Here is a 27,423-nt window from a genome sequence, read left to right as displayed (position 1 = left end):
TCTCCTGCAAACACCACGTCATAGCTGGGGAGGGAAGGGTTAAAAACGGCCAAAATCAGCCCAAAAATCATCCCAAAAAACCACAAAAACTGCCCCAAAAACTGCCCCAAAACCCCCAAAAACCTCCTGCAAACACCACGTCGGAGCTGGGGAGGGAAGGGTTAAAAATGGCCAAAAATCAGCTCAAAAATGTCCAAAAATCACCCCCAAAAAAACCCGAAAACTGCCCCAAAAACTGCCCCAAAACCCCCAAAAACCCCCTGCAAACACCACGTCGGAGATGGGGAGGGAAGGGTTAAAAACGGCCAAAATCAGCTCAAAAAACCCCAAAAATCACCCCCAAAAACCCCAAAAACTGCCCCAAAAACTGCCCCAAAAACCCCAAAAACTGCCCCAAAAACTGCCCCATAAACCCCAAAAACTGCCCCAAAAACTGCCCCAAAAACCCAAAAACTGCCCCAAAATCCCCCTGCAAACACCACGTCGGAGCTGGGGAGGGAAGGGTTAAAATAGCAAAAAAAGAAGTCAAAATGAGCCCAAAATTGGCCAAAATTACTCCCCAAAAACCCCCACAAAACCCCCTGTAAACACCACGTCGTAGCTGGGGAGGGAAGGGTTAAAAATTGTTAAAAATTGACCCCAAAAATGTCCAAAATTACCCCAAAATCACCACAAAAATCCCCTCAAAAATGGCCAAAATTACCCCAGAAATGACTCCAAAATTACCCAAAATCACCTGAAAAATCGCCCAAAAATCGCTTCAGAATAATCCCAAAATCACCCCAAAAACCACCCCAAAATTCCCCTTTTTCCCCCCATTTTTCGCCCTATTTTCCCCATTTTTTCACTGTTTTTGATGGGGTTTTTTCCATTTTTCACATTTTTTTCCAAAATCCCGATTTTTCCCCCCAAACTCCCATTTTTTTCCCCAAAATCCCAATTTTTGCCCCCAAATTTCCCAAAATTCCCAAATTTCCCTCCAACTTTTCCCCCAAAACCCCGAATTTTTCCCCCCAAAATCCCCCATTTTTCACCCCAAAATCCCCATTTTTTTTCCCCAAAACCCCCGAATTTCCCCCCAAACTCCCATTTTTTTTCCCAAAATTCCGATTTTTCCCCCAAACTCCCAATTTTTCCCCCAAAATCCCCCATTTTTCACCCCAAAATCCCCATTTTTCACCCCAAAACCCCGAATTTTTCCCCCCAAATCCCCCATTTTTCCCCCCAAACTCCCATTTTTTTCCCCAAAACCCCCGAATTTCCCCCCAAACTCCAATTTTTTCCCAAAATCCCGATTTTTCCCCCCGAACTCCCTTTTTTTTCCCAAAATTCCGATTTTTGCCCCCAAATTTCCCTCCAAATTTTCCCCCAAAATCCCGATTTTTCCCCCCAAACTCCCATTTTTTTCCCCAAAATCCCCATTTTTCACCCCAAAACCCCGAATCTTTCCCCCCAAATCCCCCATTTTTCCCCCCAAAATTCCCATTTTTTCCCCCCAAATCCCCCATTTTTCACCCCAAAATTCCCATTTTTTTTCCCAAAATCCCGATTTTTCCCCCCGAACTCCCATTTTTTTTCCCAAAATCCCGATTTTTGCCCCCGAACTCCCATTTTTTCCCAAAATCCCCATTTTTCACCCCAAATTTCCGCACCTGTCCACGAAGAGCACGACGAGGCCGCCCCTCCCCCGCAGGGGCTGCAGCGCCGCCCGCAGCCAGCGAACCTTCTGCCCCCCCCCGGGGCTGCGCGCGATGTCCCCGCCCCGCCAGCGCCGGCCCAGCCCCAAAGTCTGGGGAGAAAAACCCAAAGTTTGGGAAAATTGGAAAAAAACGGGAAAAAACGGTGAAAAAACGGCGAAAAACGGTGAAAAAATGAGGAAAATAGGGCAAAAAATGGGGGAAAATATGAGGAAAAATGGGGGAGTTCTTCTGTGTCCCCTCCCCCGCCCGCCAGCGCCGGCCCAGCCCCAAAGTCTGGGGGGAAAAACCCAAATTTTGGGAAAATTGGGAAAAAACGGGAAAAAACGGTGAAAAAATGGGAAAAAAAGGTGGAAAAATGAGGAAAATAGGGCAAAAAATGGGGAAAATATGGGACCCAATCTCTTGAGCCCCGCCCCCCTTGGCCACGCCCCCTCCCTTTAGCCCCGCCCCTCACCTGTGCAGTGCAGTTGGAGCCACGCCCCTTCCCTTTAGCCCCGCCCCTCACCTGTGCAGTGTAGTTGGAGCCACGCCCCATCCCTTTAGCCCCGCCCCCAGTCCCGTAGCCCCGCCCCCAGTTCCTTGGCCCCGCCCCGATTCCTGTGGCCCCACCCCTTACCCGTTTGCTGTAGTTGAAGCCACGCCCCCTTAGCCCCGCCCCTCCCCAGTACACCGTAGTTGAAGCCCCACCCCATCTCATTTAGCCCCCGCCCCATCTCCTTTAGCCCCGCCCACAGTGCCTTAGCCCCGCCCCTTCCCTCACCTGTATGCGGTAGTTGAAGCCCCGCCCCGTGTGTAGCCCCGCCCCCCGCGTGTAGCCCCGCCCCCGTTACCTTCACGGTGTAGTTGAAGGCGCGGGCGGAGCGCAGGAAGCGGCGATAGCCATCGGTGACCTCTGTGGCCACCGTGAGCACCAGGAGACCTGCAGAGAGTGACCACTGAGTGACCACCGAGTGACCACTGAGTGACCCTGAGTGACCACTGAGTGACCACCGAGTGACCACTGACCAGTGAGTGACCACTGAGTGACCACTGAGTGACCCTGAGTGACCACTGACCAGTGAGTGACCACTGACCCTGAGTGACCACTGACCAGTGAGTGACCACTGACCAGTGAGTGAGTGCTGAGTGACCACTGACCCACCCCAGTGAGCACTGAGGAGCCATCGGTGACCTCTGTGGCCACCGTGAGCACCAGGAGACCTGCGGAGTGACCACTGAGTGACCACTGAGTGACCACTGACCAGTGAGTGACCGCTGTGTAATCAATGAGTGACCACTGACCCACCCCAGTGAGCACTGAGGAGCCATCGGTGACCTCTGTGGCCACCGTGAGCACCAGGAGACCTGCGGAGTGACCACTGAGTGACCACTGAGTGACCACTGAGTGACCACTGAGTGACCACTGACCAGTGAGTGACCGCTGTGTAATCCATGAGTGACCACTGACCCACCCCAGTGAGCACTGAGGAGCCATCGGTGACCTCTGTGGCCACCGTGAGCACCAGGAGACCTGCCGAGTGACCACTGAGTGACCACTGAGTGACCACTGAGTGACCACTGACCCTGAGTGACCACCGAGTGACCACTGAGTGACCACTGACCCAACCCCAGTGACCAATGAGTGACCACTGAGCACTAACCAATAACCAGTGAGTGACCGCTGAGTGACACTGACCAGTGACCACTGAGTGACCACTGAGTGACCACTGAGTGACCCCTGACCCATGAGTGACCACCGAGTGACCACTGAGTGACCTCTGAGTGACCCCTGCTTCCTTCCACTGACCTTTGACCCCTCCCACTGACCACTGACCCCTCCCCCTGACCTTTGACCCCTCCGCTGCCCCCTCCCCCGCCCCTCCCCCACTCACCATCCTCAGGCTCCATCCCGGGCTCAATTTCGGGGCAATTTTCGCCATTTTTGGGGCAATTTTTGGGACAAATTTCGGCATTTTCGGGGTCACTCCCTGAGGAGCTCCCGGGCTCCACCCCGGGCTCGGTTTTGGGGCAATTTTGGGAATTTTCGGGGCAATTTTGGGAATTTTCATGGACCTTTTGGGAGTTTTCGGGACAATTTTGAGGATTTTTGGGACAATTTTGGAGGGTTTTGGGGTCAGCCCCGGAGTTGATCCCGGGAGGGATTTTGGGGCAATTTTCGTGATTTTTGGGGCAATTTTCGGAGTTTTCAGGGCAATTTTTGGAGTTTTCAGGGCAATTTTGGGGAATTTCGGGCTCAGTCTCGGGGGAAATTTCGGGGCAATTTTGGGGGGTCCCGGGGGGGATTTCGGGGCAATTTTGGGATATTTCGGGGCGATTTGGGAGTTTTTGGGGCAATTTTGGGAGTCTTTGAGGCAATTTGGGGGAATTTCGGGCGGAATTTCGGGGCAATTTTGGGGAATTTCGGGGCAGTTCTGGGCGGTCCCTGGGGGGCTCCCGGGGGGGTTCCCGGGGCAGTTTTGGGGAATTTTGGGGCAGTTTTGGGCGGTTTTGGGGCTCCCCAGCAGCAGCAGCAGCAGCAGCGGCAGCGCGAGCGCGGCCATGGCGCGTGGGGGGCGTGGCTTAGCGGGAGGGGGCGTGCCCTCCCCCCGGGCCTCAGCCAATCCCCGCCCGCATCTCCGCCCTCTCCTCTAATCCCCGCCTACCCCTCCGCCCTCCCGACCAATCAGCGCCGAGGGGCGTGGCCAGAGCCGAATTGCCACGTTGCCAGGAACGCGAAAATGGGCGTGGCTTCCTCGGCGCCGCACCAAATATGGCGAAAAGGGGGCGGGGCTTCCGCGCCGCGCTCAAGATGGCGGCGCAAGGTGAGGGCGGAAGCGGGGCGGGGCGGGGAGCGGAAGCGGCGGCGGAGAGGGCGGAAGTGAAGGGCGGGCGACCGGAAGTCGCCTCACGATGGGGGAGAAGAAAACGTCGGGTGAGGGGGAGGGGCGCGGGGGGTCCCGGGCTTGATTTTGGGGGTCCCGGTGTTGATTTTGGGTCCCGGGTTGATTCGGGGGTCCCAGTGTTGATTTTGGGGGTCCCAGTGTTGATTTTGGGGTCTCAGGTTCGATTCGGGGGTCCCGGGGTTGATTTTGGGGGTCCCGGGGTCGATTCGGGGGTCCCGGGGTTGATTTTGGGGGTCCCGGGGTTGATTTTGGGGTCCCGGGGTTGATTTTGGGGGTCCCGGGGTCGATTCGGGGGTCCCGGGGTTGATTTTGGGGTGCCCGGGGTTGATTTTGGGGTCCCGGGGTTGATTTTGGGGGTCCCGGGGTCTGTTCGGGGGTCCCGGTGTTGATTTTGGGGGTCCCGGGGTCGATTTTGGGGTCCCGGGGTTGATTTTGGGGTGCCCGGGGTTGATTTTGGGGTCCCGGGGTCGGTTCGGGGGTTCACCATTTTTCGGAGGTAAATCCCCGAATTTTTGAGGATCAATTCCCCAATTTTCCGGGATAAATTTCCCATTTTTTTTTTTAAACGGCGAGCTCCTGATTTTTAGAGCGTAAATTCCTCACTTTTTTAGAGCTGAATTCCCGGATTTTTTGGGCACAAATTCCCCATTTGTTGGTCTAAACGCTCCATTTTTTATATATATAAATTCCTGATTTTTTGGGGTGAATTCCTGATTTCTTGAGGCTAAATTCCCGATATTTTGGGGTTAAATTCCCGGTTTTTTGAGATAAATTCCCAGTTTTTTTAGGATAAATTCCCCATCTTTTGGGCTAAATTCCCCATTTTTTTGGGTTAAATCCCTGAATTTTCCGGGATAAATTTCCCATTTTTTTTTAACGGCAAGCTCCTGATTTTTAGAGCGTAAATTCCTCACTTTTTTAGAGCTGAATTCCCGGATTTTTTGGGCACAAATTCCCCATTTGTTGGTCTAAACGCTCCATTTTTTTTTATATAAATTCCTGATTTTTTGCGGTGAATTCCTGATTTCTTGAGGCTAAATTCCCGATATTTTGGGGTTAAATTCCCAGTTTTTTAATGGCAAATTCCCGATATTTTGGGGTTAAATTCCCGTTTTTTTTGAGATAAATTCCCAGTTTTTTCAGGATAAATTCCCCATCTTTTGGGGCTAAATTCCCCATTTTTTTGGGTTAAATCCCTGAATTTTTTGGGATAAATTCCCCAATTTTCCGGCATAAATCCACTTTTTTAGAGCTGAATTCCCGGATTTTTGGGCATAACTTCCCCATTTTTTCGTCGAAACGCTCCATTTTTTTTTTAATAAATTCCTGATTTTTTGGGGTAAATTCCTCCAAATTTGGGGACGCCCGAATTTTAACCCTTTCACCGCCAGCCCGCGTTCCCGAGGGGGGTCCCCGGCGCGTCCTGGACGCTCCGGCGCGGCAGCGGCGCCTGCACCGGCAGCTCGAGGCGCTGGAGAACGACAACTTCGGCGACGACCCACAGGCGGGGCTGCCCCGGCCCGGGAAACGGCTCCCGAATTTCAGCGACAGCACCGAGACCGGTACCGGACAAACTGGGACAAACTGGGACAAACTGGACAAACTGGGCCAAACTGGGACAGAGGGAACCGGGATTGGGGGGTTCAAAGAGGATTTTGGGGGGGTTCAATAGGGTTTGGGGGGTCCTGGGCCGGGAAACGGCTCCGGAACTTCAGCAACAGCACTGAGACCAGTACCGGGCCCAACCGGGACAAACTGGGACAAACTGGGACAAACTGGGCCAAACTGGGACAAACTGGGACAGAGGGAACCGAAATTGGGGGGTTCAAAGGGGATTTGGGGGGTCCTGGGCCGGGAAACGGCTCCGGAACTTCAGCAACAGCACTGAGACCAGTACCGGGCCCAACCGGGACAAACTGGGACAAACTGGGACAAACTGGGACAAACTGGGACAGAGGGAACCGGGATTGGGGGGTTCAAAGAGGATTTTGGGGGGGTTCAATAGGGTTTGGGGGGTCCTGGGCTGGGAAACAGCTCCGGAACTTCAGCGACAGCACCGAGACCGGTACCGGGCTGAACCGGGACAAACTGGGACAAACTGGGACAAACTGGGACAAACTGGGACAGAGGGAACCGGGATTGGGGAGTTTAAATAGGATTTGGGGGGTTCTGTGGGGGTATTGGGGCTCCCCAACTTCAGCGACAGCACCGAGACCGGTACCGGGCTGAACGGGACAAACTGGGCTGAACTGGGACAAACTGGGACAAACTGGGACAAACTGGGACAAACTGGGACAGAGGGAACCGGGATTGGGAGTTTGGGGGGGTTTAAAGGGGTTTGGGGGGTCCTGGGCTGGGAAACGGCTCCGGAACTTCAGCGACAGCACCGAGACCGGTACTGGGCTGAACTGGGCCAAACTGGGACAAACTGGGACAAACTGGGACAGAGGGAACCGGGATTGGGGGGTTTGGGGGGTCCTGGGCTGGGAAACGGCTCCCGAACTTCAGCGACAGCACTGAGACCGGTACTGGGCTGAACTGGGCTGAACTGGGACAAACTGGGACAAACTGGGACAAACTGGGACTGAGGGAACCGGGATTGGGGGGTTCAAAGGGGTTTGGGGGGTCCTGGGCTGGGAAACGGCTCCGGAACTTCAGCGACAGCACCGAGACCGGTACCGGGCTGAACCGGGCTGAACTGGGACAAACTGGGACAAACTGGGCCAAACTGGGACAGAGGGAACCGGGATGGGGGGTTCAAAGAGGATTTTGGGGGGGTTCAATAGGGTTTGGGGGGTCCTGGGCTGGGAAACGGCTCCGGAACTTCAGCGACAGCACCGAGACCGGTACCGGGCTGAACCGGGACAAACTGGGACAAACTGGGACAAACTGGGACAAACTGGGACAAACTGGGACAAACTGGGACAGAGGGAACCGGGATTGGGGAGTTTAAATAGGATTTGGGGGGTTCTGTGGGGTATTGGGGCTCCCAACTTCAGCGACAGCACCGAGACCGGTACCGGGCTGAACCGGGACAAACTGGGCTGAACTGGGACAAACTGGGACAAACTGGGACAAACTGGGACAAACTGGGACAAACTGGGAATGAGGGAACCGGGATTGGGGGATTTGGGGGGGTTCAAAGGGGATTTTGGGGGGTCCTGGGTCAGGAAACGGCTCCCCAACTTCAGCGACAGCACCGAGACCGGTACCGGGCTGAACTGGGACAAACTGGGATAAACTGGGACAAACTGGGACAGAGGGAACCGGGATTGGGAGGTTTGGAGGGTTTAAAGGGGTTTGGGGGGTCCTGGGCTGGGAAACGGCTCCGGAACTTCAGCGACAGCACCGAGACCGGTACCGGGCTGAACCGGGACAAACTGGGACAAACTGGGACAAACTGAGACAAACTGGGACAAACTGGGACAAACTGGGACAGAGGGAACCGGGATTGGGAGGTTTGGGAGGGTTTAAAGGGGTTTGGGGGGTCCTGGGCTGGGAAACGGCTCCCGAACTTCAGCGACAGCACCGAGACCGGTACCGGGACAAACTGGGACAAACTGGGACAAACTGGGACAAACTGGGACAAACTGGGACAGAGGGAACCGGGATTGGGGAGTTTAAATAGGATTTGGGGGGTTCTGTGGGGGTATTGGGGCTCCCCAACTTCAGCGACAGCACCGAGACCGGTACCGGGCTGAACTGGGACAAACTGGGCTGAACTGGGACAAACTGGGACAAACTGGGAATGAGGGAACCGGGATTGGGGGGTTTTGGGGGGGTTTAAAGGGGATTTGGGGGGTCCTGGGCCAGGAAACGGCTCCCCAACTTCAGCGACAGCACCGAGACCGGTACCGGGCTGAACTGGGACAAACTGGGCCAAACTGGGACAGAGGGAACCGGGATTGGGGGGTTCAAAGAGGATTTTGGGGGGGTTCAATAGGGTTTGGGGGGTCCTGGGCCGGGAAACGGCTCCGGAACTTCAGCGACAGCACCGAGACCGGTACCGGGCTGAACCGGGACAAACTGGGACAAACTGGGCCAAACTGGGACAAACTGGGACAAACTGGGACAGAGGGAACCGGGATTGGGGAGTATAAATAGGATTTGGGGGGTTCTGTGGGGGTATTGGGGCTCCCCAACTTCAGCGACAGCACCGAGACCGGTACCGGGCTGAACCGGGACAAACTGGGCTGAACTGGGACAAACTGGGACAAACTGGGACAAACTGGGACAGAGGGAACCGGGATTGGGGGATTTGGGGGGGTTCAAAGGGGATTTGGGGGGTCCTGGGCTGGGAAACGGCTCCGGAACTTCAGCGACAGCACCGAGACCGGTACCGGGCTGAACCGGGCTGAACTGGGACAAACTGGGACAAACTGGGACAAACTGGGACAAACTGGGACTGAGGGAACCGGGATTGGGGGGTTTGGGAGGGTTTTGGGAGGTTCAAAGGGGATTTGGGGGGTTCTCTGGGGGTTTTGGGGCTCCCCAACTTCAGCGACAGCACCGAGACCGGTACCGGGCTGAACTGGGCTGAACCGGGACAAACTGGGCCAAACTGGGCTGGATTGGGGCATTTAAAGGGATTTGGGGGCTTTAAAGGGGATTTTGGGGCTGAATTTTTTATTTTAATTGGATTTTAGAATTGAATTTTGCAGTTTTTGCTGAATTTGGGGCTGATTTTGGAGCTGAATTCAGGATTTGGGACAGAAATCTGGATTTTGGAGTGGATTTGGGGCTGGATTCAGGCTGAGATTTGGGGCAGAATTTTGCATTTTTCGCTGATTTTGGGGCTGAATTCTGGATTTTGGGGCTGAATTTTGCATTTTAATTGGATTTTGGGGTTGAATTTTGCAGTTTGGGGCTGATTTTGGGATTGAATTCTGGATTTGTGGCTGAATTTGGCGTTGGAGTGGATTTTAGATTTGGGATCAGATTTTGAGCTGAATTTGGGGCAGAATTTGCATTTTTCACTAAATTTTGGGTTGAATTTTGGGGTTGAAATCTGGATTTTGGGAGCAGAATTTTGGGGTTGAGATCTGGATTTTGGGCTGAATTTTGGGGTTGAAATCTGGATTTGGGGTTGGATTTTGGGGTGAATTTTAGGCTGAAATTTTGGGGTTGAAATCTGGATTTTGGGAGCAGAATTTTGGGGTTGAAATCTGGATTTTGGGGTTCAAATCTGGATTTGGGGCTGAATTTTGGGGTTGGATTTTTGGGTGAATTTTGGGCTGAAATTTTGGGAATTTTGGGGTTGAAATCTGGATTTTGGGAGCAGAACTTTGGGATTCATATCTGGATTTTGGGGTGAATTTTGGGCTGGAATTTTTGGGGTTGAAATCTGGATTTTGAGAGCAGAATTTTGGGGTTGAAATCTGGATTTTGGGAGCAGAACTTTGGGGTTCATATCTGGATTTTGGGGTGAATTTTGGGCTGAATTTTGGGTTTTTTCCCAGGCAAGAAGAAGAAGAAAACTCGAGGGGATCATTTCAAGCTGCGCTTCCGCAAAAACTTCCAGGCCCTGCTGGAGGAGCAGGTGGGGATGGGGAAATTTGGGGAAATTTTGGGGAATTTGGGAGAAATTTGAGGAAATTTGGGAAATTTGGGGGTGATTTTGGGGGATTTTTGAGGATTTTGGGAGGTCAGAGGGGATTTTGGAGAGTAAAAAGGAGATTTAGGGGATTTTTAAATATTTTGGGGGATTTGGGGGTGGTTTGAGGGAATTTCAGATAATTTGGGCTTGGATTTTGGAACTGAATCTTTGAGTTTTAAACTGGATTTCGGGAGTGAATTTTTGGATTTGAATCTGGATTATTTGGAGGTGGATTTGGGGGCTGAATTTTGGATTTTAAGCTGGATTTTAGGGCTGATTTTGGGGCTGAATTTTGGATTTCAACCTGCATTTTGGGGCTGGATTTTTGGTCTAAATTCTGGAATTTTTGGGACTGATTTTGGGTCTCAGTTCTGGATTTTGAGCTGATTTTGGATATTGGGTCTAAATTCTGGGGTTTTGGGTTGGATTTTGGGTCAGAATTTTGAATTTCAGCCTGGATTTTGGGGCCTGGAGTTTTGTTCTGAATTCTGGAATTTTGGGTCAGAATTTTCTATTTTAACCCCTTCAGAATCCGAGTGCAGCCGAGTGCCCCGCACTGAATTCTCGATTTTTGGGCTGGATTTTGGGAGTGAATTTTGGATTTTCATCTGAATTTGGGGCTGAATTTTGGATTTTCATCTGAATTTGGGGCTGAATCTTGGGGCTGAATTTTGGACTTCAGCCTGGATTTTGGGGCTGGATTTTGGGGGCAGATTTTGGGGCTGAATTCTGGCATTTTGGGTCAGAATATTATATTTTAACCCCTTCAGAACCTGAGTGCAGCTGAGGGCTGAGGGCCCCACGCTGAATTCTGGATTTTTGGGCTGGATTTTGGGGCTGAATTTTGGATTTTAAGCTGGATTTTTGAGGTGGATTTTGGGGCTGGAGTTTTGTCCTGAATTCTGGAGTTTTGGGTCAGAATTTTATATTTTAACCCTTTCAGAACCTGAGTGCAGCCGAGGGCCCCAATTACGTCTCGGCCGGGGCCGCCCCGTCCCGGCTGCCCCAGCGCCATTTCTGCGCCGTCTGCGGCTTCCCCTCGGGCTACACCTGCGTCACCTGCGGGGCCAGGTACTGCTGCACACGCTGCCTGGGCACCCACCAGGACACCAGGTCAGGAAACAGCAAAAAAACGGGAAAAAACGGTGAAAAAATGGGGAAAAACGGCAAAAAATGGGGGAAAACGGCCCAAAAATGGGGGAAAATGGCCCAAAAATGGGGGAAAACGGCCCAAAAATGGGGGAAAATGGCCCAAAAATGGGGGAAAACGGCCCAAAAATGGGTTTGGGGACACACCTGCGTCACCTGCGGGGCCAGGTACTGCTGCACACCCTGCCTGGGCACCCACCAGGACACCAGCTCAGAAAACAGGGAAAAATGGTGAAAAAACAGTGAAAAAATGGGGAAAAAAGGCCCAAAAAAGGGGAAAAAAAAAAGAAAAACGGGGAAAAACTGGGAAGGTGGCAAAGCCAACAAGAAATGGGAAAATACCCCAGGAGAATGGAAAAAAGAGCAAAAAAATAGGAAAATGGTGAATAAATGGGAAAAAAATTGTGAAAAATGGGGAATAAACAGCAAAAAGAAAAAGGGAAAAAACAGCAGGAAAGATGGGGGGGAAAATGGGAAAACCAATAAAAAATGGGAAAAAATCCAGTAAAAATGTGGAAAAGCCTGGGGAGAACTGGGAAAAAGAAAAAAAGGGAAAAAACAGAAGAAAATTGGGGGAAATGGCCAAAAAATGGGGGAAAAATGGGAAAAGAACCCAAGAAAAGCGGGGGGGAAATGGGAACATAGGAAAACCAACAAAAAAATGGGGACAAAACCACAAAAATGGAAAAAAATGGAAAAAAAAGGGGAAAAACAGAAAAAAGAAGAGAAAATCAACAAAAAAATGAGAAAAAATATGGCAGAATGGGAAGAAATTGGGAAAACTGGAAATCAGGAAAAAAAAAGTTTAAAAATGGTGGAAAAGTGGGAAAAACCATGGTAAAAATGAGAAAAAAAAATCAGGAAAATGGGGAAACAGGAAGAAATGGTAGAAACTTGGTAAAAATGAGAAAGTCAGAGAGAAAACTTTGTAGAAAAAGGGAAAAACCCAGGAAAATAAAAAAAATATTTTAAAAATGGGAAAAAACCCAAGAAAATGGGAACAATTCCTGGGAAAATAGGAAAAATGCAAGGGAAAATGTGACAAACAGGGAAAAAAGGTAAAAAACTGGGAAACATTGGCAAAATTGGGAAAAAGGGGAAAAAAGGGGAAAAATGACGGAAATGGGGAAAACTGGGATCCCCCAGTTTTTAGTGGGGAGGGGTCTCACCCTGCTGACCCCTGACCTTTCCCTCCCCTTCCCCGCAGGTGCCTGAAGTGGACGGTGTGACCCCGCCCCCAATATGGCGGGTGTGGCCACGCCCACAATATGGCTGCCATGATGTCACCCGGATATGGCCTCCGTGAGCGCATCTTTGTTTGGTCCCACTCCTAAAATGGCCGCCGTGGCTCCACCCCCAAGATGGCTGCTGTGACTCCGCCCCCAAGATGGCCGTCATGGCCGTACCCCCAAAATGGCTGCCGTGGTCCCACCCCAAAATGGCCACCATGGCCGTACCCCCAAAATGGCTGCCTTGGCTCCACCCTCAACATGGCCACACCCCCAAAATGGAAGCTATGACCACACCCCCAAGATGGCTGCCATGGCCCCACCCACAAAATGGCTGCCATGGTCCCACCCCCAAGATGGCTGCCATGACCATGCCCACAAAATGACTGCCATGGCCCCACCCACAAAATGGCTGCCATGGTCCCACCCCCAAGATGGCTGCCATGACCATGCCCACAAAATGACTGCCATGGCCCCACCCACAAAATGGCTGCCATGGTCCCACCCCCAAGATGGCTGCCATGACCATGCCCACAAAATGACTGCCATGGCCCCACCCACAAAATGGCTGCCATTGAATCTCCCACAAAATGGTTGCCATGGCTCCAGCATAAGATGGCCGCCATGGCCCCTCCCACAAAATGGCCACCATGGCCATGCCCACAAAATGGCTGCCATGGCCCCTCCCACAAATGGCAACCACGGCCACATCCACAAAATGGTCGCCATGACCATGCCCACAAAATGGCCGCCATGGCCCCTCCCACTCCCAAGATGGCGACCGGGCCCGGTTTGAACCAAAAGCCGAATTTTTCCTACCAAAATCTTTGGGATCGACTTTATTTGGAGGAGGTGGGAGGAGCTACAGGAGAGGGGGTGGGGCCTGGGGGAGGGGGCGGGGCCTCGGGAATTTGGGGAAAATCCGGGAAAATCGGGAAAAAATCCGGGAGAAACGAGCGGGAACAGCGACCCCGCCCCTTGAGGGCGGAGCTGCACCACCATTGGCCCAAGATGGCCGCCCTGAGATCTGATTGGATGAACATTCCCTGAGGGCTCCGCCCCTTTATGGCTGCTGGGGCCCCGCCCCGGGATCAAGCCACGCCCATAAATACAACACCCGCCTACTTCTGGCTTAGCCACGCCCCTTTTAGGGCAAAGCCCCACCCACAAATTCAAGCCATGCCCCCTTTAGGGTCAAGCCCCACCCCCTGAGCCACGTCCTATCCTTTTGGTCCAAGCCCCGCCCCTTTGGTCCAGGCCCCGCCCCCAAATCCCCTTGTGCTGCCCAGGCTCCGCCTCCTGTGATGTCACCAGGGCGAAGTCCCTCGGCGGCCAATCGGCATTGGCTCCGCCCCTCTGGGGCAGGGCGAGGCCGCCTGCAGCTGTGGGGATAATGAGATGCAAATGAGCTGGGGAGGGGACAGGTGACGGGAAGGGGGTGGGTCTGACCCAGAGAGGGGCGTGGCCAGGGGAGGGCGTGGTCTCTGGCTCTTAGCAGGAGGTGGGGCTTTCTTAGTGGGCATGTCCAGACTCTTCTGGTGGGTGTGGCCTAATGGGGCTGGGCTTATTTTCTTTCTCACCTGATGGGCGTGGCCCCGTGGGGGTGGGGATTATTTGTTTTCTCTCCTTGTGGGTGTGGCCTAATTGGGGCGGGGTTTATCTCTATTCTAACCCAGTGCGTGTGGCCTATTGGGGGCGGGGCTTTACCCACTGGGTGTGTCCTGCTCTCCTGGTGGGTGTGGCCTAATGGGGGTGTGGTTATTTACTTTCTAACCCAATGGGCGTGGCCTAATGGGGGTGGGGTTTATCTCCTTGCTCACTACATGGGCGGGGCTCCACGGGGGTGGGATTTCTGCCTTTGGGTGTGGCCTGATTCACTTGGTGGGCGGGGTTTGTGGTATTCTAATGCAGTGGGTGTGGCCTATTGGGGCGGGGCTTATATCCCTGTTCACTGGATGGGTGGGGCTCAATGTGGGCAGGGCTTTTGTTATTTTAATGCAGTGGGTGTGGCCTATTGGGGCGGGGCTTATATCCTTGCTCACTGCATGGGTGGGGCTCAATGTGGGTGGGGCTTTTGTTATTTTAATGCAGTAGGTGTGGCCTATTGGGGGCAGGGTTGTGGTGGTGGGTGTGGCCTGCTCACCTGGTGGGCGGGGTTTATGTCCTTTCTAACACAGTGAGTGTGGCCTATTGGGGGCGGGGTTTGTGTCAGTCTAACCCAGTGGGTGTGGCCTAATTGGGGGGCGGGGTTTATTTCACTACTTATCCAATGGGTGGGGCTCAATGTAGGCGGAGTTTATCACGACGGGCGTGGCCTGCTCACCTGGTGGGCGGGGTTTATATCTATTCTAATGCAGTGGGTGTGGCCCGTTGGGGGCGGGGTTTCTGTGCCTGCTCGCCCAATGGGTGTGGCCTAATGGGGGCAGGGGTTTATATCCTTCCTGACCCAATGGGTGGGGCTCAATGTGGGCGGGGTTTGTGGCGGTGGGCGTGGCCTTCTCACCTGGTGGGCGGGGCTTATATCTATTCTAATGCATTGGTTGTGGCCCGTTGGGGGCGGGGTTTATGTACATGCTCACACAATGGGCGGGGCTCAATGTGGGCGGGGTTTGTGGCGGTGGGCGTGGCCTGCTCACCTGGTGGGCGGGGCTTATATCTATTCTAATGCAACGGGCGTGGCCTGTTGGGGGCGGGGTTTATGTACATGCTCACACAATGAGAGGAGCTCAATGTGGGCGGGGTTTGCGGCAGTGGGCGTGGCCTTCTCACCTGGTGGGCGGGGTTTATATCTATTCTAATGCATTGGTTGTGGCCCGTTGGGGGCGGGGTTTATGTACATGCTCACACAATGGGAGGAGCCCAATGTGGGCGGGGTTTGCGGCAGTGGGCGTGGCCTTCTCACCTGGTGGGCGGGGCTTATATCTATTCTAATGCATTGGTTGTGGCCCGTTGGGGGCGGGGTTTATGTACATGCTCACACAATGGGAGGAGCTCAATGTGGGCGGGGTTTGTGGCGGTGGGCGTGGCCTGCTCACCTGGTGGGCGGGGCTATTTCAGCACCTGGCCCGGCCGCGCCTTCTCCAACTTCCGGCGCCGCTCGGCCGGGATCTCGTCCAGGCTGATCCCGTGGTTGCTCGCACTGCGGGGTTTGGGGCCAATTCCGGCCATTTTGGGGTTTTTGGGGGGGGGAATTTGGGGGAAATTCGGATGATTTTGGGGTTTTGGGGGGGATTTTTGGGATTTGCAGGTGGAATTCGGGCGATTTTGGGGTTTTTTGCGGGGGATTTCTGGGATTTGGGGGAAATTCGGGGATTTTAGGGGGATTTGGGGCAAATTCGGGGGATTTTGGGGTTTTTTGTTGGGATTTGGGGCAAATTTGGGGATTTTGGGGGGAGGGTTTTGGGATTTGGGGGGATCTTCCGCACCCCATAACCCCACACCCCATAACCCCATAACCGACCCCATAACCCCATAACCGACCCCATAACCCCATAACTCCACACCCCATAACCCCATAACTCCACACCCCATAACCCCACACCCGGCCCCATAACCGACCCCATAACCCCATAACCGACCCCATAACCCCATAACTCCACACCCCATAACCTCACACCCGGCCCCATAACCAGCCCCATAACCCATAACTCCCCGACCCCAAACCCGGCCCCATAACCCACCCCATAACCCCATAACTCCCTGACCCCATAACTCCCCGACCCCAAACCCGGCCCCATAACCAACCCCATAACCCCACACTCCATAACCCCACACCCCATAACCCCATAACCGACCCCATAACCGACCCCATAACCCCACACCCGGCCCCATAACCCACCCCATAACCCCATAACTCCCCGACCCCAAACCCGGCCCCATAACTCACCCCGGCAGGAGGTCGGGGGGGGTGGGGATGGGTTTGGTGAATCCCTCACGGCCCACGAGCCAATAGGTGTCCTCCACTCCTTTACCCTACAGATTTATAGGGTCAGGGTCAGTTATGGGTCAGTTATGGGGTCAGTTATAGGGTCAGGGTCAGTTATGGGGTCAGGGTCAGTTATGGGGTCAGGGTCAGTTATGGGGTCAGTTATGGGGCGCAGCCAATAGGTGTCCTCCACTCTTTTACCCTACAGGTTTATAGGGTCAGGGTCAGTTATGGGGTCAGTTATGGGGTCAGTTATGGGGTCAGGGTCAGTTATGGGGTTATAGGTCAGCTATGTGGTCAGTTATGGGGTCAGGGTCAGTTATGGGGGTCAGTTATGGGGCACAGCCAATGGGTGTCCTCCACTCCTTTATCCTATAAACAATGGGGTTGGTTATGGGGTCAGTTATGGGGTTATAGGGTCAGTTATGGGGTCAGTTATGGGGCACAGCCAATGGGTGTCCTCCACTCCTTTATCCTATAAACAATGGGGTTGGTTATGGGGTCAGTTATGGGGTTATGGGGTCAGTTATGGGGTTATAGGGTCAGTTATGGGGTCAGTTATGGGGCACAGCCAATGGGCGTTCTCCACTCCTTTACCCTATAGATTATTGGGTCAGGGTCAGTTATGGGGTCAGTTATGGGGTCAGTTATAGGGTCAGGGTCAGTTATGGGTCAGTTATGGGTCAGTTATGGGGTCAGGGTCGGTTATGGGGTCAGGGTCAGTTATGGGTCAGTTATGGGTCAGTTATGGGTCAGTTATGGGTCAGTTATGGGGTCAGGGTCGGTTATGGGGTCAGGGTCAGTTATGGGTCAGTTATGGGTCAGTTATGGGTCAGTTATGGGTCAGTTATGGGGTCAGGGTCGGTTATGGGTCAGTTATGGGTCAGTTATGGGTCAGTTATGGGTCAGTTATGGGTCAGTTTTGGGTCAGTTATGGGGTCAGGGTCAGTTATGGGTCAGTTATGGGGTCAGTTATGGGGTCAGGGTCAGTTATGGGTCAGTTATGGGGTCAGTTATGGGTCAGTTTTGGGTCAGCTATGGGTCAGTTATGGGTCAGTTATGGGTCAGTTATGGGGTCAGTTATGGGGTCAGTTATGGGTCAGTTATGGGTCAGTTATGGGTCAGTTTTGGGTCAGTTATGGGGTCAGGGTCAGTTATGGGTCAGTTATGGGTCAGTTATGGGTCAGTTATGGGGTCAGTTATGGGGTCAGTTATGGGTCAGTTATGGGGTCAGTTTTGCGTCAGTTATGGGTCAGTTATGGGTCAGTTATGGGTCAGTTATGGGGTCAGGGTCAGTTTTGGGTCAGTTATGGGTCAGTTATGGGGTCAGTTATGGGTCAGTTATGGGTCAGTTATGGGGTCAGGGTCAGTTTTGGGTCAGTTATGGGTCAGTTATGGGGTCAGTTATGGGGTCAGGGTCAGTTATGGGGTCAGTTATGGGTCAGTTATGGGTCAGTTATGGGGTCAGGGTCAGTTATGGGTCAGTTATGGGTCAGTTTTGGGTCAGCTATGGGTCAGTTATGGGTCAGTTATGGGGTCAGTTATGGGTCAGTTATGGGGTCAGTTATGGGTCAGTTATGGGTCAGTTATGGGGTCAGTTATGGGTCAGTTATGGGGTCAGTTATGGGTCAGTTATGGGTCAGTTTTGGGTCAGTTATGGGTCAGTTATGGGGTCAGGGTCAGTTATGGGTCAGTTATGGGTCAGTTATGGGTCAGTTATGGGGTCAGGGTCAGTTTTGGGTCAGTTATGGGGTCAGTTATGGGTCAGTTATGGGGTCAGTTATGGGTCAGTTTTGGGTCAGTTATGGGTCAGTTATGGGGTCAGTTATGGGTCAGTTATGGGGTCAGTTATGGGGTCAGTTACGGGTCAGTTATGGGTCAGTTATGGGTCAGTTATGGGGTCAGGGTCAGTTATGGGGTCAGTTATGGGTCAGTTATGGGTCAGTTATGGGGTCAGTTATGGGGTCAGTTATGGGTCAGTTATGGGGTCAGTTATGGGTCAGTTATGGGTCAGTTATGGGTCAGTTATGGGTCAGTTATGGGGTCAGTTATGGGTCAGTTATGGGTCAGTTATGGGGTCAGTTATGGGTCAGGGTCGGTTATGGGGTCAGTTATGGGTCAGTTATGGGTCAGTTATGGGTCAGTTATGGGTCAGTTTTGGGTCAGTTATGGGTCAGTTATGGGGTCAGGGTCGGTTATGGGGTCAGGGTCAGTTATGGGTCAGTTATGGGGTCAGTTATGGGGTCAGTTATGGGGTCACTTATGGGTCAGTTATGGTCAGTTATGGGTCAGTTATGGGTCAGTTATGGGTCAGTTATGGGTCAGTTATGGGGTCAGTTATGGGTCAGTTATGGGGTCAGTTATGGGTCAGTTATAGGGGTCAGGGTCAGTTATGGGGTCAGTTATGGGGTCAGGGTCAGTTATGGGGTCAGGGTCAGTTATGGGTCAGTTATGGGGTCAGTTATGGGTCAGTTTTGGGTCAGTTATGGGTCAGTTATGGGGTCAGTTATGGGTCAGTTATGGGTCAGTTATGGGGTCAGTTATGGGTCAGTTATGGGGTCAGGGTCGGTTATGGGTCAGTTATGGGTCAGTTATGGGTCAGGTACGGGTCAGTTATGGGGTCAGTTATGGGGTCAGTTATGGGTCAGTTATGGGTCAGTTCTGGGGTCAGTTACGGGTCAGTTATGGGTCAGTTATGGGTCAGTTATGGGTCAGTTATGGGTCAGTTATGGGTCGGTTATGGGTCAGTTATGGGTCAGTTCTGGGGTCAGTTCTGGGGTCAGTTATGGGTCAGTTATAGGGTCAGTTATGGGTCTGTTATGGGTCAGTTATGGGTCAGTTATGGGGTCAGGGTCGGTTATGGGTCAGTTACGGGTCAGTTACGGGTCAGTTACGGGTCAGTTATGGGTCAGTTATGGGGTCAGTTATGGGTCAGTTATGGGCCGTTTTTGGGTTTTTTGGGCCATTTTGGGTTGTTTTAGGAACTTTTGGGGCGCTTTGGGGCGGGTTTGGGTTGTTTGGGATTTTTCACGTGGTTTAGGGGCTGTTTTGGGCTGTATTTGGGGTTTTTCATGCAATTTTGGGCTGGTTTGGAGTTTTTTAGGGTTGTATTTGGGGTTTTCCAGGTTTTGGGTTCTGTTTGGGGCTTTTCAGGCGTTTTTGGGGTGGTTTGGGGCCGTTTCGGGGTCTATTTGGGGTTTTCTGGGCAGTTTTTGGCTTGTTTGGGGTTTTTTTGGGCCATTTTGGGTTGTTTTAGGATTTTTTGGAGGTGTTTTGGGGCTGTATTTGGGGTCTCAGTCAGTTTTTGGCTCTTTTTGGGTTTTTTCAGGCAGTTTATCGGGCATTTTGGGTTCTATTTGGGGTTTTGGAGGTGATTTGGGCTTTTTCGGGATTTTTTCAGGCTCTTTTGGGTTCTATTTGGGGTTTTTCATGCAATTTTGGGCTTTTGGGGGGTTTTTTGGGGGTGTATTTGGGGTTTTTCAGGTTTGGGGTTCTGTTTGGGGCTTTCCAGGCGTTTTTGGGGTGATTTGGGGGCCATTTTGGGTTGTTTTAGGTTTGTTTTTTTTTTGGAGTTTTTTGGGCAGGTTTGGGGTTTCAGTCAGTTTGGGGTTTCAGTCAGTTTTGGGGCTTTTTTTGCCTTTTGGGCCGTTTTGGGGCTCACCTTGAGCTCGGTCTTGCCGCGGATGTCGACCTTGAACCCCTCCTGCAGCGAGAGCAGGATGGCGACCGTGCGCTGGTTCACGTGGATGCGATAGGCTGGGGGGAAAAGGAACCCCAAAAAACCCCAAAATAACCCCAAAATAATCCCAAAATGACAAAAAAAAACCCAAAAAAACAAAAAAAATCCACCCCAAAAACCCCATAACTGACCCCGACCCCAGTGCGCTGGTTCACGTGGATGCGATAGGCTGGGGGAAAAGGAACCCCAAAAAACCCCAAAATAAACCAAAATGACAAAAAAAAAACCCAAAAAAAAACAAAAAAATCCACCCCAAAAACCCCATAACTGACCCCGACCCCAGTGCGCTGGTTCATGTGGATGCGATAGGCTGGGGGAAAAGGAACCCCAAAAAACCCCAAAATAACCCCAAAATAAACCAAAAAAAACCCCCAAAAAAACTCCAGAAAAATCCCACTCTCCCCCCCAAAAATCCCAAAAAGTCCCAAAACCCCTCAGAAAAACCCAAACCCCCCCCCCAAAAAAAAAACCCCAAAGTGCACAAAAAATCCCCAAAGCCCCCTGCCCCCCAAAAAATCCCAAAAAAACAAAGGGAAAAAATCCCCCCAAAAAACCCCAAAACCTCAAAAAAAAAAAAAAAAAAAAAAAAGAAAAAAACCCCAAAAAATCCCAAAAAAACCAAGAAAAAATTCCCCCAAAACCCCAAATTTTCAAACCCGCTGATGGATGTGTCCCTGTCCCTGTCCCCATGTCCCTGTCCATGTCCGTGTGTCCGTGTCCATGTCCGTGTGTCTGTCCACGTCCCCAGCCATGTCCCCGTGTCCCCATCCCTGTCCCCATGTCCATGTCCCTGTCCGTGTGTCTGTCCCCATGTCCCTGTCCATGTCCCTGTGTCCCCATCCCTGTCCCCGTGTCCATGTCCGTGTGTCTGTCCATGTCCCCCTGTCCCCATGGGTGTCACACTCAGGCAGGCCGGTGGACTCCATGCGCGACGCCGTGCTCACCGTGTCCCGTGTCCCCATGTCCCCATCCCTGTGTCCCCATCCCAGTCCCCGTGTCCATGTCCATGTCCGTGTGTCTGTCCCCGTGTCCGTGTGTCTGTCCCCGTGTCCGTGTGTCTGTCCCCCTGTCCCCATGGGTGTCACACTCACGCAGGCCGGTGGACTCCATGCGCGACGCCGTGCTCACCGTGTCCCCTGTCCATGTGTCCCCGTGTCCCCATCCCTGTGTCCCCATCCCTGTCCCCGTGTCCGTGTCCATGTCCGTGTCTGTCCCCGTGTCCGTGTGTCTGTCCCCGTGTCCGTGTGTCTGTCCCCGGTGTCCCCCTGTCCCCACGGGTGTCACACTCACGCAGGCCGGTGGACTCCATGCGCGACGCCGTGTTCACCGTGTCCCCGAACAGGCAGTACCGCGGCATCGTCAGCCGACCACGCCCGCCACGCACGGCCCTGGGGGCGTGGTCACAAAGGGGCGGGGTCACAAAGGGGCGTGGTCACAAAGGGGCGGGGTCACAAGGAGGAGGGGTCATGGAAGGGGTTGGGTCAACAGGCGATGAGCGTTGAGGGTTGGCCAAGGAGTTGGGCGTGGCCAAGTTGGGTGCGGTCATAGATGGGCGTGGCCAATGAGGGTGTGGTCACAATGGGCGTGGCCTTTGGGGCGTGGCCCAGAAGGGGATTGGCCCAAATGGATCCAATGGATCACGACCGCGTTGGCCAAGTCGGGCGTGGTCAAGTGGGGTGTGGCCACTCTGCAAGCACAAAGTGGGCGGGGCCTGTAAGGGGGTGACCAATGGGCGTGGCCAAAGGCGTGGCCACACCCAACATGACTCATTGACCATTGGCCAACCCTTGACCAACACAGGGGCGTGGCCATTGACAGTTGGCCAAGTTGGGCGTGGCCAAGAAAGTGTGTGACCAATGAACAGTCATGAGGTGGGCGTGGCCTCTAAGGGGGTCACCCATGGGCGTGCCAAAGGCGTGGCCCACACCCACCATGACCCATTGACCATTGGCCACCACCCAACACTTGACCAACACAGGGGCGTGGCCAAGAAGGGGTGTGGCCAGTGAACAGCCATGAGGAGGGCGTGGCCTGTAAGGGAGTGACCAATTAACAGTCATGATGTGGGCGTGGCCTGTAAGGGGGTGACCAATGAACAGTCATGAGGTGGGCGTGGCCAGGCACCTCACAACCACCAAGCCCCACCCACCATGACCCATTGACCATTGGCCAACCCTTGGCCAACAAAGGGGCGTGACCATTAAGCATTAGCCAAGTGGGGCGTGGCCAAGAAGGGGCGTGCCCAATGAACAGTCATGGGGTGGGCGTGGCCTGTAAGGGGGTGACCAATGGGCGTGGCCAGGCACCTCACAACCACCAAGCCCCACCCACCACGACCCATTGACCATTGGCCACACCCAACCCTTGACCAACACATTGGGGCGTGTCAGGGCGTGGTTTGGTTGGGGGTGGGGGGGGCGTGTCCGGCCGGACCAATGGGGCGCGGGGGGGCGTGTCCGTACCCGAGTGCAGCCCGATGCGGATGCGCACGGGCACCTCGGGCATGTGGCGCATCTTGAAGGTGCCCACGGAGCTGAGGATGTCCAGGGACATGTTGGCGATCTCGCCGGCGTGCCGGTTCCCGTTGCGCTTGGGCAGCCCCGAGGCCACCATGTAGGCGTCGCCGATGGTCTCCACCTGGCCGAGAGGGCGGGGTCAGGGGGCGGGCACACCCGCCGGACACGCCCACCGGGACGTGCCCACCGGGACACGCCACCGCCGCCCGAGAGGTGGTGGTGTGGGGAGCGGAACATCTGGGCTGGGCGGGGCGGTGGGAGGGGGCGTGGCTGGTGGTGGTGGCCAATGGAAGGGCAGGGCTTGGATGGACGTGGGGACACCTTGGTCGTGGCCATGGGGTCACCTTGACTGTGACCATGGGGTCATGTTGGACATGGTCATGGGGTCACCTCTATAGGTCCATGGGGTCACCTTGACCATGGCCATGGGGTCACCTCTATGGGTCCATGGAGTCACCTTGGACGTGGTCATGAGGTCACCTTGATATGGCCATGGGGTCACCTCTATGGGTCCATGGGGTCACCTTGACCATGGCCATGGGGTCACCTCTATGGGTCCATGGGGTCACCTCTATGGGTCCATGAGGTCACCTTGGTCGTGGCCATGGGGTCACTTCTAGAGGTCCATGGAGTCACCTTGACCATGGTCATGGGGCCACCTTGAGCAGCTCTATGGGGCCACCTTCACCATGGTCATGGGGTCACCTCTAGAGGCCCATGGGGCCACCTTGACCATGGCCATGAGGTCACCTTGGTCATGGTCATGGGGTCACCTTGACCATGGCCACGAGGTCATGTTGGCCATGGCCATGAGGTCACCTCTAGAGGTCCATGAGGTCACCTTGGTCATGGTCATGGGGTCACCTTGACCATGGCCATGAGGTCACCTCTAGAGGTCCATGGAGTCACCTTGACCATGGTCATGGGGCCACCTTGAGCAGCTCTATGGGGCCACCTTGACCATGGCCATGGGGTCACCTTGACCATGGCCACCACCTGGTAGCCACCACCATTGACCCCAACCCCACCCTGAGGTGACCACCCATGACCGAGTGACCACCCTGAGGTGACCATCCGTGGTCACCTCGTAGCCACCACCATTGATCCCTGAGATGACCACCCATGACCCCAACGACCGAGTGACCACCCTGAGGTGACCACCCATGACCGAGTGACCACCCTGAGGTGTTCCCCCATGACCCCATGACCAAGTCACCACCATGACCGTGGCCACCATTGCCACCATTGCCATGGTCACCTCGTAGCCACCACCATTGACCCCAACCATCCATCCCATGGTGACCACCCTGAGGTGGTCATCATCCATGACCGAGTGACCACCCTGAGATGACCACCCTGAGGTGACCACCCATGACCGTCCGCGGTCACCTTGTAGACGTCGTGGGAGCCGATGATGGCGTCGAAGAGCGTGTAGAGGTCGTTGAGCAGGTCCACCACCTCGCTCATGGTGACGACCCATGACCTCATGACTGAGTGACCACCATGAGGTGACCACCATGACCCCAGACCAAGTGACCACCACGACCATTGCCATGGTCACCTTGTAGCCACCACCACTGACCCCAACCCCACCCTGAGGTGACCACCCATGACCGAGAGACCACCATGACCGTGGCCACCATTGCCACCATTGCCATGGTCACCTCGTAGCCACCACCATTGATCCCTGAGGTGACCACCCATGACCCCATGACCGAGTGACCACTGCGATGGTGACCACCCATGACCGAGTGACCACCATGACCATTGCCATGGTCACTTGTAGCCACCACCACTGACCCCAACTCCACCCTGAGGTGACCACCCATGACCGAGAGACCACCATGACCATTGCCATGGTCACCTTGTAGCCACCACCACTGACCCCAACCCCACCCTGAGGTGACCACCCATGACCGAGTGACCACCCTGAGGTGTTCCTCCATGACCAAGTGACCACCATGACCATCCGTGGTCACCTCGTAGCCACCACCATTGACCCCAACCATCCATCCCATGGTGACCACCCTGAGGTGGTCATCTCCCATGACCGAGTGACCACCCTGGGATACCACCCTGAGGTGACCACCCATGACCCCATGACCGAGTGACCACCCATGACCACCATGACCATCGCCATGGTCACCTTGTAGACGTCGTGGGAGCCGATGATGGCGTCGAAGAGCGTGTAGAGGTCGTTGAGCAGGTCCACCACCTCGATGGGCTCGCTCATGGCCGAGATGGTGGTGAAGCCCACGATGTCGCTGAAGTAGAGCGTCACCTCCTCGAAGTACTCGGGCTCCACCGGCGTCCCCATCTTCAGCGCCTCGGCCACCGACCTGTCCGGGGGTCACCCGGGGGTCAGCGGGGTCACCCGGGGCTCGGCCGCTCCGGCCACCGCGGCTCCGTGGGCAAGGAGTGGACGGTGTGGCCACTGGGAGCTTCTGGTGACCCGTGGGGGGCAGCTGGTCAAGGTTGACCACAGGGGTGTCCAAGGTGGACTTTGAGCATCTGGTGACCCATAGGGGTCAGTTGGTCAAGACTGACCACAAGGATCTCCAAGGGTCACTTTGACCCACAGGTCTGGAGAGGTCAGTTGGTCAAAAGTGACCACAGAGGTCTCCAAGGGTCACTTTGACCATCTGGTGACCCATAGGGGTCAGTTGGTCAAGGTTGACCACAGGGGTGTCCAAGGTGGACTTGAGCATGTGGTGACCCACAGGTCTGGAGGGGTCAGTTGGTCAAAAGTGACCACAGAGGTCTCCAAGGGTCACTTTGACCATCTGGTGGCCCATAGGGGTCAGTTGGTCAAGGTGACCACAAGGGTCTCCAAGGGTCACTTTGGCCCACAGCTCTGGAGGGGTCAGTTGGTCAAAAGTGACCACAGGGATCTCCAAGGGTCACTTTGACCATCTGGTGGCCCATAGCTCTGGAGGGGTCAAGGTTGACCACAAGGATCTCCAAGGGTCACTTTGACCATCTGGTGGCCCATAGGGGTCAGTTGGTCAAGGTTGACCACAGGGGTGTCCAAGGTGGACTTTGAGCATGTGGTGACCCACAGGTCTGGAGGGGTCAGTTGGTCAAAGTTGACCACAAGGATCTCCAAGGGTCACTTTGGCCCATAGCTCTGGATGGGTCAGTTGGTCATAACTGACCACAGAGGTCTCCAAGGGTCACTTTGACCATCTGGTGGCCATAGGGGTCAGTTGGTCAAGGTTGACCGCAGGGATCTCCAAGGGTCACTTTGACCATCTGGTGGCCCATAGCTCTGGAGGGTCAAGGCTGACCACAAGGATCTCCAAGGGTCACTTTGGCCATAGCTCTGGAGAGGTCAGTTGGTCAAGGTTGACCACAGGGGTGTCCAAGGTGGACTTTGAGCATGTGGTGACCCACAGGTCTGGAGGGGTCAGTTGGTCAAAGTTGACCACAAGGATCTCCAAGGGTCACTTTGGCCCATAGCTCTGGAGAGGTCAGTTGGTCAAGGTTGACCACAGGGGTCTCAAGGGTCACTTTGACCATCTGGTGACCCATAGGGGTCAGTTGGTCAAGGCTGACCACAAGGGTCTCCAAGAGTCACTTTGACCCACAGGTCTGGAGGGGTCAGTTGGTCATAACTGACCACAGGGATCTCCAAGGGTCACTTTGACGTTCTGGTTGACCCATAGCTCTGGAGGGGTCAGTTGGTCAAGGTTGACCACAAGGGTCACTTTGACGTTCTGGTGACCCATAGCTCTGGAGGGGTCAGTTGGTCAAGGTTGACCACAAGGGTCACTTTGACGTTCTGGTGACCCACAGCTCTGGAGGGGTCAGTTGGTCAAGGTTGACCACAGGGGTGTCCAAGGTGGACTTCGAGAATGTAGTGACCCATAGGGGTGAGGGGTCAAGGTTGACCACAGGTCTGGAGAGGGACAGTTGGTCATAACTGACCACAAGGATCTCCAAGGGTCACTTTGGCCATAGCTCTGGAGGGGTCAGTTGGTCATAACTGACCACAGGGGTGTCCAAGGGTCACTTTGACCATCTGGTGACCCATAGGGGTCAGTTGGTCAAGCTGACCACAAGGATCTCCAAGGGTCACTTTGACCCACAGCTCTGGAGGGGTCAGTTGGTCAAGGTTGACCGCAGGGATCTCCAAGGGCCACTTTGACCATCTGGTGACCCCTAGGTCTGGACGGGGTCTCCAAGGGTCAAGGTGGACCACAAGGGTCACTTTGACGTTCTGGTGACCATAGCTCTGGAGGGGTCAGTTGGTCAAGGTTGACCACAGCCTGTCCTCGGTGGCCGCCTTGACCTTCTCCCCGCCACATCGGGCTGGTGGGGTCAGGGCTGAGTGACCACCTTGGTCAAGGGGTCAAGGTTGGCCATCATCTGTCCACAGTGACCACCTGGACCTTCTGCTGCCCCATAGCTCAGTGTGGGGTCAACGGGTCAAGGTTGACCTCACCTTCTCCAGGTGGCCACCCCATTGTCCTCTCCTGCCCCATTGTCCTCTCCTGACCCATAGGCCCCAGGGAGTGGTCAGTGGGTCAGGGTTGACCCACCTTCTCCAGGTGACCACCCCATTGTCCTCTCCTGCCCCACAGGTCTGGGTTGGGTCAATGGGTGAAGATCACCCCCAGCCTTCTCCAGGTGGCCCCTCTGGCCATCTCCTGCCCATCAGAAGCTCCCTCCACCCCAAACCTCCAGG

The 27,423-nt window shown here is 54.3% G+C and overlaps 2 protein-coding genes and 1 long non-coding RNA gene across 4 annotated transcripts in view; 1 reads left to right on the top strand and 2 right to left on the bottom strand.

Moving 5' to 3' along the window:
- Nucleotides 1-1,688: 1,688 nt before the first annotated feature.
- Nucleotides 1,689-4,237, bottom strand: LOC134433591 (uncharacterized). Of its 2 annotated transcripts, none has more exons than XR_010031648.1 (3): nucleotides 3,572-4,237; nucleotides 2,531-2,619; nucleotides 1,689-1,789 (listed from the first exon to the last, which is right to left on the bottom strand). It is a non-coding gene; the product is annotated as an uncharacterized LOC134433591 (long non-coding RNA). The 2 variants fall into 2 exon arrangements; XR_010031649.1 differs by lacking the exon at nucleotides 1,689-1,789 and adding an exon at nucleotides 1,946-1,973.
- Nucleotides 4,238-4,557: 320 nt separating this feature from the next.
- ZNHIT1 (zinc finger HIT-type containing 1) lies at nucleotides 4,558-13,380 on the top strand. The gene is made up of 5 exons (XM_063182404.1): nucleotides 4,558-4,611; nucleotides 5,974-6,144; nucleotides 10,042-10,121; nucleotides 11,122-11,291; nucleotides 12,535-13,380. Exons 1-5 carry the CDS (start codon nucleotides 4,590-4,592, stop codon nucleotides 12,554-12,556), a joined length of 465 nt encoding a protein of 154 aa, XP_063038474.1. The 5' UTR covers nucleotides 4,558-4,589; the 3' UTR covers nucleotides 12,557-13,380.
- A 115-nt stretch (nucleotides 13,381-13,495) lies between these two features.
- The window catches only part of LOC134433589 (retinal guanylyl cyclase 1-like), a gene marked incomplete at its 5' end in the record, with an annotated part of 39,780 nt that continues 25,852 nt past the window's right edge, over nucleotides 13,496-27,423 (bottom strand). Inside the window, 8 exon segments of the mRNA XM_063182405.1 lie at nucleotides 13,496-13,938; nucleotides 15,592-15,695; nucleotides 16,443-16,528; nucleotides 20,143-20,237; nucleotides 21,511-21,582; nucleotides 21,585-21,608; nucleotides 22,683-22,857; nucleotides 24,883-25,075. Of these exon segments, the coding sequence (XP_063038475.1) occupies nucleotides 15,605-15,695; nucleotides 16,443-16,528; nucleotides 20,143-20,237; nucleotides 21,511-21,582; nucleotides 21,585-21,608; nucleotides 22,683-22,857; nucleotides 24,883-25,075 (736 nt within the window).

Source organism: Melospiza melodia, unplaced genomic scaffold, assembly GCF_035770615.1.
Source record: "Melospiza melodia melodia isolate bMelMel2 unplaced genomic scaffold, bMelMel2.pri scaffold_210, whole genome shotgun sequence".
Taxonomy (NCBI): Eukaryota; Metazoa; Chordata; class Aves; order Passeriformes; family Passerellidae; genus Melospiza; species Melospiza melodia.
Note: the sequence above shows the minus strand (reverse complement) of the source record. Positions and strands in the feature narration are given on the sequence as shown.

Bases quoted from the DNA above. Each gene is read 5' to 3' on its own strand.
- ZNHIT1 (XM_063182404.1), top strand. From the start codon at position 4,590: ATGGGGGAGAAGAAAACGTCGG. The intron at 4,612-5,973 runs GTGAGGGGGAGG...TTTCACCGCCAG, and splicing joins GGGGGAGAAGAAAACGTCGG to CCCGCGTTCCCGAGGGGGGT. The intron at 11,292-12,534 runs GTCAGGAAACAG...CCTTCCCCGCAG, and splicing joins GGCACCCACCAGGACACCAG to GTGCCTGAAGTGGACGGTGT.